At 43.1% G+C, this 15,779-nt stretch overlaps 1 protein-coding gene across 4 annotated transcripts in view; it reads left to right on the top strand.

The window, feature by feature from the left end:
* Window positions 1–1,094: 1,094 nt before the first annotated feature.
* The window catches only part of LCK (LCK proto-oncogene, Src family tyrosine kinase), a 42,882-nt gene continuing 28,197 nt past the window's right edge, over window positions 1,095–15,779 (top strand). For 3 of the 4 annotated variants that reach the window (XM_084816045.1, XM_084816044.1, XM_084816047.1), the window contains exons 1-2: window positions 1,095–1,354; window positions 15,295–15,401. In XM_084816045.1, the coding sequence (XP_084672171.1) occupies window positions 15,300–15,401 (102 nt within the window). In that variant the 5' untranslated portion in view covers window positions 1,095–1,354; window positions 15,295–15,299. Of the gene's footprint in view, window positions 1,355–2,227; window positions 2,296–15,294; window positions 15,402–15,779 lie in introns of those variants that run through there. The other variant, XM_084816046.1, reaches the window with a different exon arrangement.

Here is a 15,779-nt window from a genome sequence, read left to right as displayed (position 1 = left end):
ATATGGTCACCAAGAGCTGCCAGATGAGACTTTTGCTGTGCGATGGCCTGGCTCGTGCCTCATTCACATTTTCCCATGTAGCCCTCCCATGTTTTCCCACCACGTCTTCTGTCTTTTTTCTTAGGACAGAAAATCTGTTAAGGAGGGACAGACGGAATAGCTGCCCAAGGCAGAGGTAGGAGCTGTGCATCTGGAAGCACTATCAGTCCTATTCCTCCAGTGTTTGGCTCAGCTGTCCTGTGCTCTCCTGACAAGCCCGCCACATCCTGCTTCCCTGTGCCTGCCTATTTCCTACAGGTCTTTCTGTGACTTTCCATGAGGTTTGTTTACATACACAATTCCTCGCTTCCGTTGAGGAGCTCAAGACAGCATAGGTAGAGATAATCCCATTTTTTATCCCAACAACAACCTTGTGGGATCTGGGTTGCCATTGGGGTGTCAGAGTGTGAGCTGAATTTTCAAGGCTTTAGCCTGTAACTTAAACACTAATATACCAGGAACCAGAATCAGTCCTGAGAGGCCAGAATCAAAGCAGTGGTGTGTGTGTGTGTGGCTATTTTCTGCTTGGCTTGAGAGTTTTTGTGACTCACTCGGCCCTCACGTCCATCCGGCCCCACCACTGAGGCAATTGGCACAGCCAGGATCACATCCTGACTAGCCAGCAGCCATCTGCCATCTCCACCAGAATCCACTAGACTCCCTCCATGGACTAGGCTAGGCTGGGAGACAGCAACCGGCTCATGATGGCACAGTGAAGATTTGAACTGAGGTCACCTTGGCCCAAGTCTGGTCCTCTGTCCACCCTGTTTCACTAGCTTGGTAGCCAAGGCAGCTGTCACACCGAGACATGAAAGCTTTCACAACAACACTGTCAGTAGAACTCATACTGCACCTCTCTCCTCTCACAGGGGCTCCCTGGGGGCAGAGGAGTGGTCCATCTCATATGAGCAAGGATCCAGACAATATAGCTCAGGGGATCCATGAGAGCCTGACGGCACCATCCAGCCATGTAGCTGCACATAACAGGAGGGAGGAGTTTGAAGTTGGCAGGAAACCTTTGGGGTTTTTAAGTCGTTTTGGAACCTTTTGTGGTCAAGCAAGTGCTGAGAACAAGCTTCTAGAGCTGTCTGTGTAAAGCACTCAGAGGGCAGGAAATCGATAGGAAGGTGGCAAGAGAGAGAGAAAGACAGAGAGGAAGAGCGAGTGTGTGTTTGTTATCTCCTGGCATGGAAGGAGCTGTCCACACTATAGACAAAAAAATGATTATTCGTGGAGTGTGATGAGGAAGCCACTTCCCTCCCTTTCAAGTTGTGGGAACCAAGGAGAAGCTGATTTCCACCATCCCTGCTAACAGGTATGTGATGGACGACAAATGTGGCCCTTGCCATGCGGGACATGAACAAGAACCAGGTGGAACATATTTCTAAACCCGAGGCAAGGGCTGTCCTCTTCCCGTCACCACATCACTTGTGGAATTCCCTCCCAAGGCACACCCACCAGCTCCATTTTGTTTGTTCTTTTAAGTGGGCAGTGAAACATTTTCTTTTGAGGGGAGGCAAACCTTTGAGTTACAAGCAACTGGGCTATTAACGAGTGTTATCTCCTGCTACTTAAATTTCTTTCATGTGATGGTTTTATTGTTGTTTCTGTGTTTGCACTCAACTTTTTAAAAATATTAATATGTTGTTTGCTGCTTTGGGGCCCTGAAAAACAAACCATAAACTGAAAATAATTGGATAGACGCCTTTAAGAGAGCAGTCCGCTTTTCTCCCCTTCAAAATATAGATATACATATATGTGTTCATATAATAATTAAACAAATTTCAATATTACAAAGTATATGCTATTTAGACATAAATAAAATATCAGCCACATAAATTATATTACTATGGAAATCACAATAAAGAGACATCAGTGAAAATTTAAAAGGAAGAAGATACAAAAAGGGGCAGAAGAGAAAGGTGAAAATTAGAGAATGGTCCAATCATAGCAACATTTAGTAGTTATATAGCACTTTATACTTGCAATCCTATATACATTTATGTGGGAGTAAGCCCCATTGACCTCAGTGAGCTTTACTTCAGAATAGACATGCATACGATTTCATTGTAAACATTTTCAAAATAAATCATATATATAATCTTGCTGCAATCCTTACAACAACCCTGTAAGATAGGCAGGCATGATTATCACCATATTTTGCAGCAGGAGGCCTGCCTCAAGCCACTAGAAGCACAATCCAGGGCATGTTTTCTTGGAAGGAACTCCAGTGTGCTCAGTAAGACTTATTCAGAGGTAAGTATGCTTAGGTTTGCAGCCTTATTTAATTTGTGGTTGAGGCAAGTTTGAAACTAGGGGTTTCCTCTTAGCCACTATACCACACCAGTGGTCAGTGACGGACCTGATAAAAATGTATCCATTTTACCTCTTACAATACACCACATATTTACAAACTATTTCTGAAACAGTAATCCATTGCTCCGTTTTTAGATCCCTTTCCCCCCCCCCCGCAACTGACTCCTTTTATTAATATAACAAAAGTGCAATTGTAAATACAATTAATTCATCCCATTACTTTATGTTCCTGGAATATATTTCCAAGTTCAAGTGTGGCAAGGCTGTGTATAGGTGATAGCTTTTCAGGGATTTGGAAGCGGTATCAGAGGGCCAAAGCAGACATTACTTTAGATGTGTGTCTACCTATTTTTAAATTTTTACTCTAGAGTAGGCACCCCTCCCCAAATCCAGATCAGGACCATGGTCTTGGAGGTAGGATGGATTTTAAGAACCATATGGGGGACACTGCACCTACTCTCGAATAAGAATGAAAAGAAAATATAGCTGCCAGACACACATTTAAAGTGACAGCTGTTTCGGCTCATAGCCTTTGTTGCCCATGGTACATCAAATCCTTCTGTTGTTATTGTTGGTAATGCTTGTGTTTCCAACCATTTAATAATTATTCTTATAATAAGGATTTTTAACTTTTTTTAAAATTGTAGAATTTAAAGCAAACTATGCACAGCTTTCAGAATCTTTCTTTCTTTCTTTCTTTCTTTCTTTCTTTCTTTCTTTCCAGTACTGTTTGTTGTGAGTATACATTTTGCCTCAGTCGAGAAAACCACCATTTTCTGTACCTTCCAACAGCAGCACAGAAATTTAACAGGCACAGGTTTGGGAGGCAGCAGTGTTGCAGAAAGGTTGGATTTATGCCTGCCACACAGCTGTTAAAGGCAAATAATCTTTGTCAGGAAAACAGGGTGCCACCCAGCTGAGGATGATGCAAAACTGTATAAAAGGAGAGGCCATTTTGTTTATTCTTCACAACCTGTTGAGGTGGTTCTCAGGGAAGAGATTTTAAATGTGTGTCTATGTCTGCTCCGATTTGCTTTCATCATAAATCATCCATCAGTCAAAGAAGATCTTTATTGCACAAGCCATAAGACATACATGTGTTGAGAGAGAAAAATCTATTCGGTTTACAGAAATGAAAACATACAAAATATATACTCTAGGTTTAGTTCATATATAAGAACTCACTTCCACACCTGCATAAGCATCATGAGCTATATGATTTTTAATACTTTAGATTTTTCCCTCCCAAAGCATTACAGTATTTTACAACACAAGAGTAACTATTAAATTTATTCAGGGAATCACCCCTTTTTCCCTTTAAATCCTGGTACAAAGAGAAACATGGCAGAACTTCAGTGTTCCCAATACCACAATAAATACATAAATCCTAAACTATTTGGGGGGATTGACTCTTCAGTAGTTTTGATTGCAAGCACTGAAATAATGATGTAGATGGCCAGTGTGAAAAATACCAGGCTAACACCGCAATCCTATGCCTGTCTACTTGGAAGTATGTTCCACTGAGTTCAATAGGACTTATTCCCAGGTAAGTGAGAATAGGATTGCAGACTAAATGTGATCAATCTCCTTCAGAATCATTGTAGTTTTAACAAGTTTATATGATGGCTTGCATCTTGTAATCCTGATAACTTCCTTCTCTTGTCTCCCTGGAGGATCTGATCAAAGAGCTCATCCAGTCAAGCATTCTGCTTCCCTATAGTAGCCAGTGATTAAAAATACTTTGAATTGTATTTTTGATGTTGACAGCGGGTTCTTTAAAATTAAATAATCAAATAATAAACCATATTTTGACAAAAGTGATGTTAACACCAGCCATGTTAAAAGCCCCTCCTCTCATTTCTGGATTTCTTCCCTAGCACTTATTTTGTTTCACTAGAAAAATCTTAAATCTGTACCAAATAAATATAAAGTCAACCTTGGCTTCGATCAATAATTGGCCTAATTCTTCACAAAGGAGACTTGCTGGAGTTCAGGAGGGCGCATGCCATGATGACCTACACAGTTGGTTTAGAATAACGTCCTGATTTTTAAACTTCCCTACTCTATAAATTTCTGCCATCTATAGCAAAACAAAGTTTGCTTTAGCTGTCAACACCTGAATCATGGGTGTAATCAGATTTCCTCCTGCATAGTTAGTAATCCTAAGTTTTTATGCAAAGAAGAAATTGGGCATCCTCTTGGAAAGGATTAGTCTTTCTAGTTTGGGGATTTCGATACCTCCCACACCTACTAAGAGTGTTTATTCATGTGGTGCTTCTACACAAGACTTTTAAAGCAGGATTGCCAGGCTTCGTTCCAGTGGTGGAACGTGGAATTCTAAGTCAAGAAGTAAGTAGGCTGCTTTGCCATTAAATGACTTGCTTATCCTTCACCAAAGTGAAGACCACCATTTCAGAAATTTAGTCCAACAGACTGACCTGGTTCACACGACATGGTGACTCACCATAGCTGATCAACCATGGTGGGTTGTTATGTTGTGTGAACCTGGTGTGGTTTCTGCAGGGTGGCTTATTTTTCAGGAACAAGCCACCCTGAGAACCCATGGCTTGTTTTAGGGTTGTTAATACCCACAGTGGTTTGTTGTGTTGACTGAACCCAGCCGGGCGACTTTGTAATGGGTTGTTGGGAATGGCTACAGAGCTCGTTGGCAAGAGCAGCAAAAACCCCTCCCACTCCTAGTGCCGCCGCCATCCTTCCTCATCCCTTCTCAGTGCCCTCTGCCTAGTGCACCTAAAAATAGCGAGGAAGGACACTGGAGAGTGTCCCAAATGCATTTGTAACTTTCACCATTTTTGTTTATTTGCGGTCTTGTTGAAGTGTGCAGGAGTGGATGACAGCTACTAGGAAATGTGCACAATTTCACCTCCATTTAACTGCTCTGCCTTGAAATCTGCACAATTTTGGATTCCGTTTTACTTCTCTGCCATGAGATTTGTGCAACGTTTTCCTCCTAAGAACTAAGAGGTGTTAGTTCTCTGCCTTGAAATTTGCACAATTTTCCACTCTGCTTTACTTCTTTGCCATGACATTTGCATCTGTTTAGCGATCCTGCTCGCTGCCCAGTCCAAGATCCTGGATAACCTCTGCCAGTCAGTATAGGCAATACTGAACTTGATGGACCAATGATCTGAGTTGGTATAAAGCCAGTGGAGGCTGGTGGCTCCAATCAATGAATCCACTCTGAGTTTCAGTCAGAACCAGCCAGAACTCTGAAGGAGCAACCCAAAATTCTGAACCTTATTCCCCAAATGGGTTAAGCACCTTAGATAGCCCCTTAAGAGTTCTGGCTGGTTCTGACTGAAACCCAGAGTGGATTTCCCACCCCACTGACATCAGAGCCACCAGCCTCTACTGTATAAAGCCTTTGTTCCTATGTTGTTCCTATTGATCCGCGTCTGGGGGTCACTTTGATTTCCAGTTTTTAAGAAATAGGCACTTAGCAACCAGAGCTGCTCTATAAAACCAAAGTGCATGTGATGGAGTGAGTTTCCAGGTTTTGGGAATCCATCCAAGGATTACACGAGGTATCTGAATATCATGAGAAATGTTGAGGGTCATGCTTATGTAGTTATTGACTTCTGTCCAAAAAGGTAGATGTGCTGGATAACCCCATATCATATGGTAGACCAACATGCCTGTGTGATTGTAAGGCCAGCATTTGTTCTCTGTGCCAATTCCAAGTTTGCGGAATCTCGACGGAGTCTAATATGTTCATAATATAAGTCCTCGGCACTGTCTTTAATTTCTTGGAATATAACAGGACGGTCTAACAACCAGAATTACCCTTCTTTTTTTGAGCTAATTACTTCATTCAAGATAATGTTATTTCAAGAGACCTGGCTTTTGAAAGAATTATTATTAGATGATTATTTATTTCTAACAACAGATGTTGTTGTTGTTCAGTCGTTAAGTCATGTCCGACTCTTCGTGACCCCATGGACCATAGCACGCCAGGCCTTCCTGTCCTCTGCTCTCCCCCAGAGTGTGCTTAAGTTCATATTCATTGCATCAGTGATGCTATCTAGCCATCTCATCCTCTGCCGTCCCCTTCTCCTTTTGCCTTCAATCTTTCCCAGCATCAGGGTCTTTTCCAGTGACTTTTCTCTTCGCATTAGGTGGCCAAAATATTTGAGCTTCAGCTTCAGTATCTGTCCTTCCAAAGAGCACTCAGGGTTGAGTTCTTTAGGATTGACTGATTTGACCTCCTTGCAGTCCAGGGGACTCGTAAGAGTCTTCTCCAGCACCACAGTTCGAAAGCATCAATTCTTCGGCGTTCAGCCTTCCTTATAGTCCAGCTCTCACAGCCATACATTACTACTGGGAAAAACATAGCTTTGATTATACGAACCTTTGTCGGCAAGGTGATGTCTCTGCTTCTTACTATGCTGTCTAGGTGTGCCATAGCTTTCCTCCCAAGGAGCAAGCGTCTTTGAATTTCATGGCTACAGTCACCGTCTGCGGTGATCTTGGAGCCCAAGAAAGTAAAATCTGTCACTGCTTCCATTTCTTCCCCTTCTATATGCCAGGAAGTGATAGGGCCAGATGCCATCATCTTAGTTTTTTTCATGTTCAGTTTCAAACCAGTTTTTTGCACTCTCCACTTTCACCCTCAACAAGAGGCTCTTTAGATCCTCTTCGCTTTCTGCCATTAGGGTGGTATCGTCTGCGTATCTGAGGTTGTTGATAATTCTCCCAGCAATCTTAATTCCGACCTGTGATTCATCCAACCCGGCGCTTCTCATGATGTACTCTGCATATAAGTTAAATAAGCAGGGTGACAATATACAGCCTTGTCGTACTCCTTTCCCAGTTTTGAACCAATCGGTTGTTCCATGGCCGGTTCTTACTGTTGCTTCTTGACCCTCGTACAGGTTTCTCAGGAGACAGGTAAGGTGGTGTGGTACTCCCATCTCTTTAAGAATTTGCCACAGTTTGTTGTGATCCACACAATCAAAGGCTTTAGCGTAGTCAACGAAGTAGAAATAGATGTTTTTCTGGAATTCTCTTGCTTTCTCCATGATCCAGCGAATGTTGGTGATTTGATCTCTAGTTCCTCTGCGTCTTCGGAACCCAACTTGTATGTCCGGTAGTTCTCGGTTCACGTACTGCTGAAGCCTAGCTTGTAGGATTTTGAGCATAACCTTGCTGGCATGTGAAATGAGCGCAATTGTGCGGTAGTTTGAACACTCTTTGGCATTGCCCTTCTTTGGAATTGGAATGTAAACTGACCTTTTCCAGTCTTGTAGCCACTGTTGAGTGTTCCAAATTTCTTGGCATATTGAGTGCAGCACTTCAACAGCATCACCTTTTAGGATTTTAAATAGCTCAGCTGGAATACTGTCATCTCCGCTAGCTTTGTTGTTAGTGATGCTTCCTAAGGCCCACTTTACTTCACTCTCTAGGATGTCTGGCTCAAGTTCAGTAACCACACTATCATGGCTATCAGGGACATTAAGATCTTTCCTGTATAGTGCTTCTGTGTATTCTTGCTACCTCTTCTTAATCTCATCTGCTTCTGTTAGGTCCCTGCCTTCTTTGTCCTTTATCATGCCCGTCTTTGCACAAAAACGTTCCCTTGAGATCTCCGATTTTCTTCAAAAGATCTCTAGTCTTTCCCATTCTATTGTTTTCTTCGATTTCTTTGCATTGTTCATTGAAGAAGGCCTTCTAGTCTCTCCTTGCTATTCTCTGGAAATCTGCAGTCAGTTAGGTATATCTTCCCCTTTCTCCCTTGCTTTTCGCTTCCATTCTTTCCTCAGCTACTTGTAAAGCCTCCTCAGACAGCCACTTTGCTTTCTTGCATTTCTTTTTCTTTGGGATGGATTGAGTTGCTGCCTCCTGAACAATGTTACGGACCTCCGTCCATAGTTCGTCTGGCACGCTGTCTATCAGGTCTAATCCCTTAAATCTATTCCTCACCTTCACTGTATATTCATAAGGGGTATGATTTAGGTCATACCGGAATGGTTTAGTGGTTTTCCCTACGTTCTTCAATTTAAGCCGAAATTTTGCGATAAGAAGCTCATGATCTGAGCCACAGTCAGCTCCAGGTCTTGTTTTTACTGACAAGTAAAATAGAGCTTCTCCATCTTTGGCTGCAAAGGACATAATGAATCTGATTTCGATATTGACCATCTGGTGATGTCCATGTGTAGAGTCGCCTCTTGTGCTGTTGGAAAAGAGTGTTTGCTATGATCGGCGTGTTCTCTTGACAAAACTCTATTAGCCTTTGTCCTGCTTCATTTTGTACACCAAGGCCATGCTTGCCTGTTATCCCGGTGATTTCTTGACTTCCTACTTTAGCATTCCAATCCCCTATGATGAAGAGGACATCTTTTTTTGGTGTTAGTTCTAGAAGGTGTTGTAGGTCTTCATAGAACCGATCAACCTCAGCTTCTTCGGCCTCAGTGGTTGGGGCATAGACTTGAATTACTGTGATGTTGAATGGTTTGCCTTGGATTCGTACTGAGATCATTCTGTCGTTTTTGAGATTGTACCCCAGTACTGCTTTTCCCACCCTTTTGTTGACTGTGAGTGCTACTCCATTTCTTCTAAGGGATTCTTGCCCACTGTAGTAGATATAATGGTCACCTGAATTAAATTCGCCCATGCCTGTCCATTTTAGTTCGCTGATTCCCCAGATGTCGATGTTCAATCTTGCCATCTCATGTTTGACCACCTCCAGCTTACCTTGATTCATTGATCTGACATTCCAGGTTCCTAAACAATATTGTTCTTTACAGCATCGGATTTTCTTTTCACCACCAGACACATCCACAGCTGAGTGTCCTTTCGGCTTTGGACCAGCCGCTTCGCTCTTTCTGGCGCTACTTGGAAATTCCCTCTGCTCTTCCCCAGTAGTATATTGGACACCTTCCGACCTGAGGGGCTCATCTTCCGGCATCATATCTTTTAGCCTTGTGATATGTTCCATGGGGTTTTCTTGGCAAGAATACTGGAGTGGGTTGCCATTTCCTTCTCCAGTGGACCACATTTTGTCAGAACTCTCCGCCATGACCTGTCCGTCTAGGGTGGCCCTGCATGGCATAGCTTATGGCTTCACTGAGTTACGCAAGCCCCTTCACCACAACAAGGCAGTGATCCATGAAGGGGAACAGATGCCAAGGCTCCAATTTCTAAAGGCCACCCATGGGGTGGTCTTGCCTGTGGAATTGCAACATCCCTTGAGGTACGCCCGAATGAACTGATTATCCACCTCCCTTGGTTTCAAGCTATTAGTCTTCGATTTAGAGGACTACATTTGATACTGATTAACGCTTATGTTCCTCTGAGGGGCTCGCCTCATTATTCTGCCCAAATGTGGCAATTGCTGGATGAATCAATTGGGGCCATCCATCTGAAGTTTCCCAGATCCATGATTATCTTGGCTGGTGACTTCAGTGCCCGCATTGGGTCATCTTGGGATCTGGTCCAAAATAATGAAGAGGGGTTGGACAAGTGGACTCCAACTTGGGATTTACCCACAAGACAGTCCAAAGACAGCTCAGTAAATAGTCATGGTCATTATCTTTGCTCGCTGATAAGGGAGACAGGTTTAATCCTGTTAAATGGTTTAAGCTCTAAAGATCTTGAGGGTGATTTTACCTTCTTCAGTCACTGGGGGGCAAGTGTGATCGATTACATTCTGATTTCAGGGGGTTGTCTAGACAAGGTCAGGCATTTCTCAACTGATTCTTGTCCAGAGCAGGACCATCAACCAGTGAGGCTAGCAATAGGCATTCATAACTCCATGAGGAGAGGGGAAGCCAGGGCTAGAATCAGAGGCCCACACAGGAGTGCCAGAATAAGGATTCAGTGGCAAAATGTGGATCAACAGGAATTAGGACAAATACTTGCTTCCAACAAAATGAGATATCTATATGATCTAATAACAGATGGTCATATTGGAGAAGCTAAAATCGACCTATTCCAGGATATAATTACAGAGCTGGAACCCTTGTTATTCTGCACCCCATGACTATTAGGCCCCCAAACCTCTTCAAAACCATGGTTTGATTCAGACTGTAAGCTACAAAAGAAAAAACTAAGCAAAGCTCATAATATGCTTAAACAAAGGGCAACTACCCCCCTCCCAATTTGGTATTTTGAGCAACGCCGATTGTTTAAAACTCTAATTAAAAAGAAAAAAAGGGAGTACTTCCTCTCTCAGTGGGTAGAGCTGGGGTCAGCCCTAAAGTCTAAGGATAGAACAACATTCTGAAGCCTGATAAATCAACATCACAAGTCAAGTCCTCCCCATCAGTGCATCTAGATGGGATTATCCCTTTTGAAAGCTGTTTTATGTAGTAGGGACAGAGATAGATGTGGGGCCAGGGGACCTGGTAAACCAGCAAGCGTGGCCCCCTGTAACTCCGGAAACAGTTATTAACTTCATTACAGGCTTAAAGAAAGGCAAAGTCCCAGGCTTAAATGGTATAACTGCTGACTTTTGGAAATATTGAATTAATTGGTGGGCCCCATTACTTGCATCATTATTTACAACTATCGATGTCTCAGGAGTATTCCCAAAGGAGTGGGCTAAGGCAGTTGTCATCCCAATCCATAAGGGTGGTTCTGGATCTGACCCGAGAAATTATAGACCAATTAGTCTCCTGGACATGATTGGCAAGCTGTATAGTAAATACCTTTTACAGAAATGAGAGCCCTGGCTAGAAGAGTCTGGAATCCTGGCTGAGGAACAAGCAGGCTTTCGGAGGGAACGCTCTACTATAGATCATTGTTTCCTCCTACAACATCTGATTGGGAAATATACTTCTCCACTGTACAAAGTGCTATTTGCAACATTTGTGGATCTGAAACTGCATTTGATTCAATCTCAAGAGTGTGACTATGGCAGAAACTCAGAGATCTTCAAATTGACCCCTGGTTGGGAGTGAGAATCCAGGGACTATATACAAATTCCATCATGCGAGTTAGACTGGATACCAGCGGAACATTATCCAAAGTTATCCCTGTCAATAGGGGGGTGAAACAGGGATGCCTGCTGGCCCCAACATTATTGAATATATATCTGAATGACATGGTAAATGCCCTGTCTGTTCCACAGTTCTTTCCACCTTCTCTGGGGCACAGTCCAGTTTCCGTATTATTATATGCGGATGATGCTGTCATCCTGTCTTACACCTCGATAGGGGTGAGATGGTTGCTGGTGGCTCTTTCCAAGTTTTGCTAGCAAGAAATGTTGATGGTGAACTATAAGAAAACAAAGGTTATGGAATTTGGTAGATCTAGAAAGATCCATTGCTGGTTGCTGGATGGCCATAACCTAGACTCAGTAACTAAATATAAATATCTGGGAATCATTTTTTCAAAAGCTGGCAAATGGGATAAACATATAAATGGGACGGCAGAGAAAGCTAAGATTACACCCAGGGCAATCCTAAGGTTTTCAGCTGGGAGGAGAGGGCACTTAATTTCTCCACTGTTGGAACTTTATCGTTGTACACTACTGCCACAAATGCTTTATGGGGCAGCGCTATGGGCAAATTCAAACCTGGCTGAGCTGGGATCAGTTCAACGTGGGTTTTTAACAAGAGCTCTATATGTTGCAAGAAGCACCCCAGGGGCATAATAAGAACTGAAACAGGGGTCTTACCCATCTCAGGCCTGGTAATGAATGCAGCGGCTCGTCTCTGGCTCAGATTGATTTTCCAGCTAATTTCACCATTGCTTCAGGCTGCTTTTGAGGAGATGAACCATGCGGCCGGGTCTTGGTCAAGTAAAATGAGAGTATGTGACCCAGATTGGTTTCTCATATGAATTCCTTTTATCAAAGGGTTATGATGTGGCCAAATTGCTCATAAAGCAGAGGATAGCAGATACATCGTGGCAAATGGACACAGCCATGGTGGCTAATTGTAGGTCAAATTAATTATATGCTGGGTTGCCAGCTACATTCAACCAGGCGGCACAATATCTGGCACACCCAAGTCCCTATTAATTACGGGTTCTTATTATAAAATGCCGACTGAATAGTATTCCCTTGAAGGAAGTAGAGGGAAGATTTCATAATGTACCCAGGCCATGTCGGCTATGTCCGTTCGGTTGCAAGCCAATAGAGGATCGAATTCACTTTCTGCTAGGGTGTGCTAAATATGATAACTTGAGATTCAAATATATTTTTCCACTCCTAAAGAAAAAGAGGTTGGAAACATCAAGGGATAAGATGCTTATGTTATTAAATGGATTGGACTATTATGTTGCTTTTAGAATGGCAACATATATTAATTCTGCCTTGAAAGTGAGACAAGGGGCTTTGAATTCAAACCCCCATATTGTGCTTAGTTCAAGGTAAGATAAAACGAAATCGTTTGGTCTTAGGTTTTACATGTTAAATTTTAAGGGTTGTTGAACTTCTGGAGGTAACCAATGGTTGTTTTTTTTAAAAATATGTTTTAGCTGTATGGTCTGGTTCATTGGTTTGCAAATGACTAGTTGTCAATGCAATAAAATTGAATAAAATTGAATTGAATAATATAAGTAAGCAAAAACACTCTTAAGCCATAATGTGTCAAAATGCCCTATGACAGAAACGGTATTAGAAGCCAACAACAGATTTAAAACAGAAATATGTGAACAGGATCGTGGTTTTCCTCTTCTCAAATATAACCAACAAACACTCACCACCCTGTAATGGTCTTGGTTCCTTCATCTTCTTCTCTGAAGAACTTTATTCTTTTGTAGGATGAAGCCAGTTGAGGTGTGGGAAGAAAACAAAGTTCCAAACAACCTACATTAGGCTGTCTCATAGATACTTTTCCAGATGGGCTCCCTCTGCATTTCTTTCCCCAACATTTTAGAGTATCTGATCATTTTTCTTGGGTGGACTACGCAACCCTAAAAAAAGAGGTTCATTTGCCATAGACCTTTTAAAGGCCTTTTCCAGATCTTTGCTTTTATTGTACGAGATTGCCTTGATTGTTTTTATTGCCTGGAATGTATTATAGTATAAGACTTGTACAAAGGAAATGTAATATATTAAAATAGTGCAATTGGTGCTCAGTTGCTGCAAAAATTCGATACCATCGACCATGGTATCCTTCTGGATAGGTTGTCTGGGTTAGGAGTTGGAGGCACTGCACTACAGTGGTTCCGCTCCTACTTGGATGGCCGATTCCAGAAGGTGGTGCTGGGGGATTATTGCTCTGTGCCATGGGAATTGTGCCATGGGGTTCCACAGGGCTCTATTTTATCCCCCATGCTGTTTAACATCTACATGAAACCGCTGGGGGAGTTTATCCGGAGGTGTGGGCTGAGGTGCCATCAATATGCAGATGACACCCAGCTCTACCTCTCTTTCTCATCAAACCCAGGTGAGGCAGTGGCTGTTCTGAATCAGTGCCTGGGCACGGTAATGGACTGGATGAGGGCCAATAAACTGAAACTCAATCCAGACAAGACGGAGGTACTGTTAGTGGGTGGTTCGTCTGCCCGGCTAGGTGATATTCAACCTGTTCTGGAGGGGGTTGCACTCCCCCTAAAGGATCAGGTTCGTAGTTTGGGGGTGCTCTTGGATCCAGAACTGTCACTTGAGGCACAGGTGAACTCAGTGGCACGGAGCACTTTTTATCAGCTTAGGCTGGTATACCAACTACGCCCTTATCTGGACAGAGATAGCCTAGCTACAGTTATCCATGCTCTGATAACTTCTCGTCTGGATTACTGCAATGCGTTATACGTGGGGCTGCCTTTGAAAACGGTCCGGAAACTTCAGCTGGTCCAAAATAGGGCAGCAAGATTGTTAACAGGGACTGGCCTGCAAGCTCATATTACGCCAGTACTTTTCCAGCTGCACTGGCTGCCAGTCCATTTCTGGGCCCGATTCAAAGTGCTGGTGTTAACATTTAAAGCCCTTAACGGCTTGGGGCCAGGTTACCTGAAGGATCGCCTCCTCCCATATGTGCCTGCCCGGACCTTAAGATCATCGTCAGCGGCCCTTCTCCGTGAGCCCCTGCCAAAGGAAGTGAGGCGGGTGGCTACTAGGAGGAGGGCTTTTTCTGCTGTGGCACCCCGGCTCTGGAATGAGCTCCCTAGTGAGGTTCGCCTGGCGCCTACATTGTATTCCTTTCGGCGCCAGGTGAAGACCTTTTTATTTTCCCAGGCATTTTAGCTTTCTAAATTTTTATCTTTGCTGTTTTAAATCTGTATTTTAAACTCCTGCACTGCTGCTAGATTTTATTGTGGCTGTATTGTTATATTGTGGTTTTAATGTTCTATATATTTTAAATTGTTTTATTGTGTGTTTGGTTTTAATTTTTGTGAACTGCCCAGAGAGCTTCGGCTATTGGGCGGTATAGAAAATAAATAAATAAATAAATAAATAAATAAAATCCAGACGGCTTTCCTCAAGGTATGAAAGAACATAAGAAGAGTCCTGCTAGAACAGACCAAGAAGGTCCATCTTGTTCAGGCTCCTGTGTACCAGCTAGAAAATGCCTCTTGGAAGTCCACAACCAGGGCATGAAGGCAACAGGCATCCTTGAGGTTTGCTCCCAGCATCTATATTCAGAGATACACAGCCTCTCCAGGGACATCAGATTTCTCCAGTATTAAACAATGCAATAAACGGATGCAGGGAAAATGTGATTTCCCCATCCTTGCTATCCTGCCTCAGGTAGCTTATCCATTTTGGTTTGAAGTCCTGTGTGGAATACGATTCCATGACTGTCACAGGCACCTATTGACTAGTTCCTATAAGATCACTGATGAGGACCAACCTACTTTCTTTGCCCTCTACCATAGCCACACCATTTGGGAAACTTTCTAACAAGTTGTTGTTGTTGTTGTTGTTTGTCTTGGCTTGCTGAAGACCATCTTTGCCTAAGCAGGGATTTGAACCTGGATTTATGGCCTGTTTGTCTCTTGCTTCTTCCCCTCCCCCCGCCCTTTGCCTTGCAGAGATTATGGGTTGCTGCTGCAGTTCAGAGTTTGATGATGACTGGGCTGAGAATATTGAAATTTGTGACATGTGCCACTACCCAATTGATCCAGCCACCAAGCCCCAGGTGAGAAACCCTAGATCTGTGCTCCTCATATCTAGATTAATCACATCACTACTTTTCTTAAAAGCAGTGGAGGCTGGTGGCTCCAATGCCAGTGGGGCGGTGAATCCGCTCTGGGTTTCAGTCAGAACCAGTCAGAACTCTAAAGGAGCTCTCCAAGCACTGACATCGGAGCCACCAGCCTCCACTACTTAAAAGCCCACACTGACTCTTTATAATGTTTTGCACAGACTTCAGGTCCTAACTTTCCACTCTCCCCATGAGCTGAATCACACAGTGCAGCTTTTCACTGTTGAACCCTACTTCTCCACCCACCGCGACAGCCTCATTAATTTAGACTGGTTTTCTCTTTAGTGAGATCCTGAAATTCAGGCTGTAATG

Source organism: Heloderma suspectum, chromosome 10 (genome assembly GCF_057233095.1).
Source record: "Heloderma suspectum isolate Gila_16-S chromosome 10, 16-S_ref, whole genome shotgun sequence".
Classification (NCBI taxonomy): Eukaryota; Metazoa; Chordata; class Lepidosauria; order Squamata; family Helodermatidae; genus Heloderma; species Heloderma suspectum.
The sequence above is the reverse complement of the archived record's forward strand: the minus strand, read 5'-3'. Positions and strand labels throughout refer to the sequence as shown.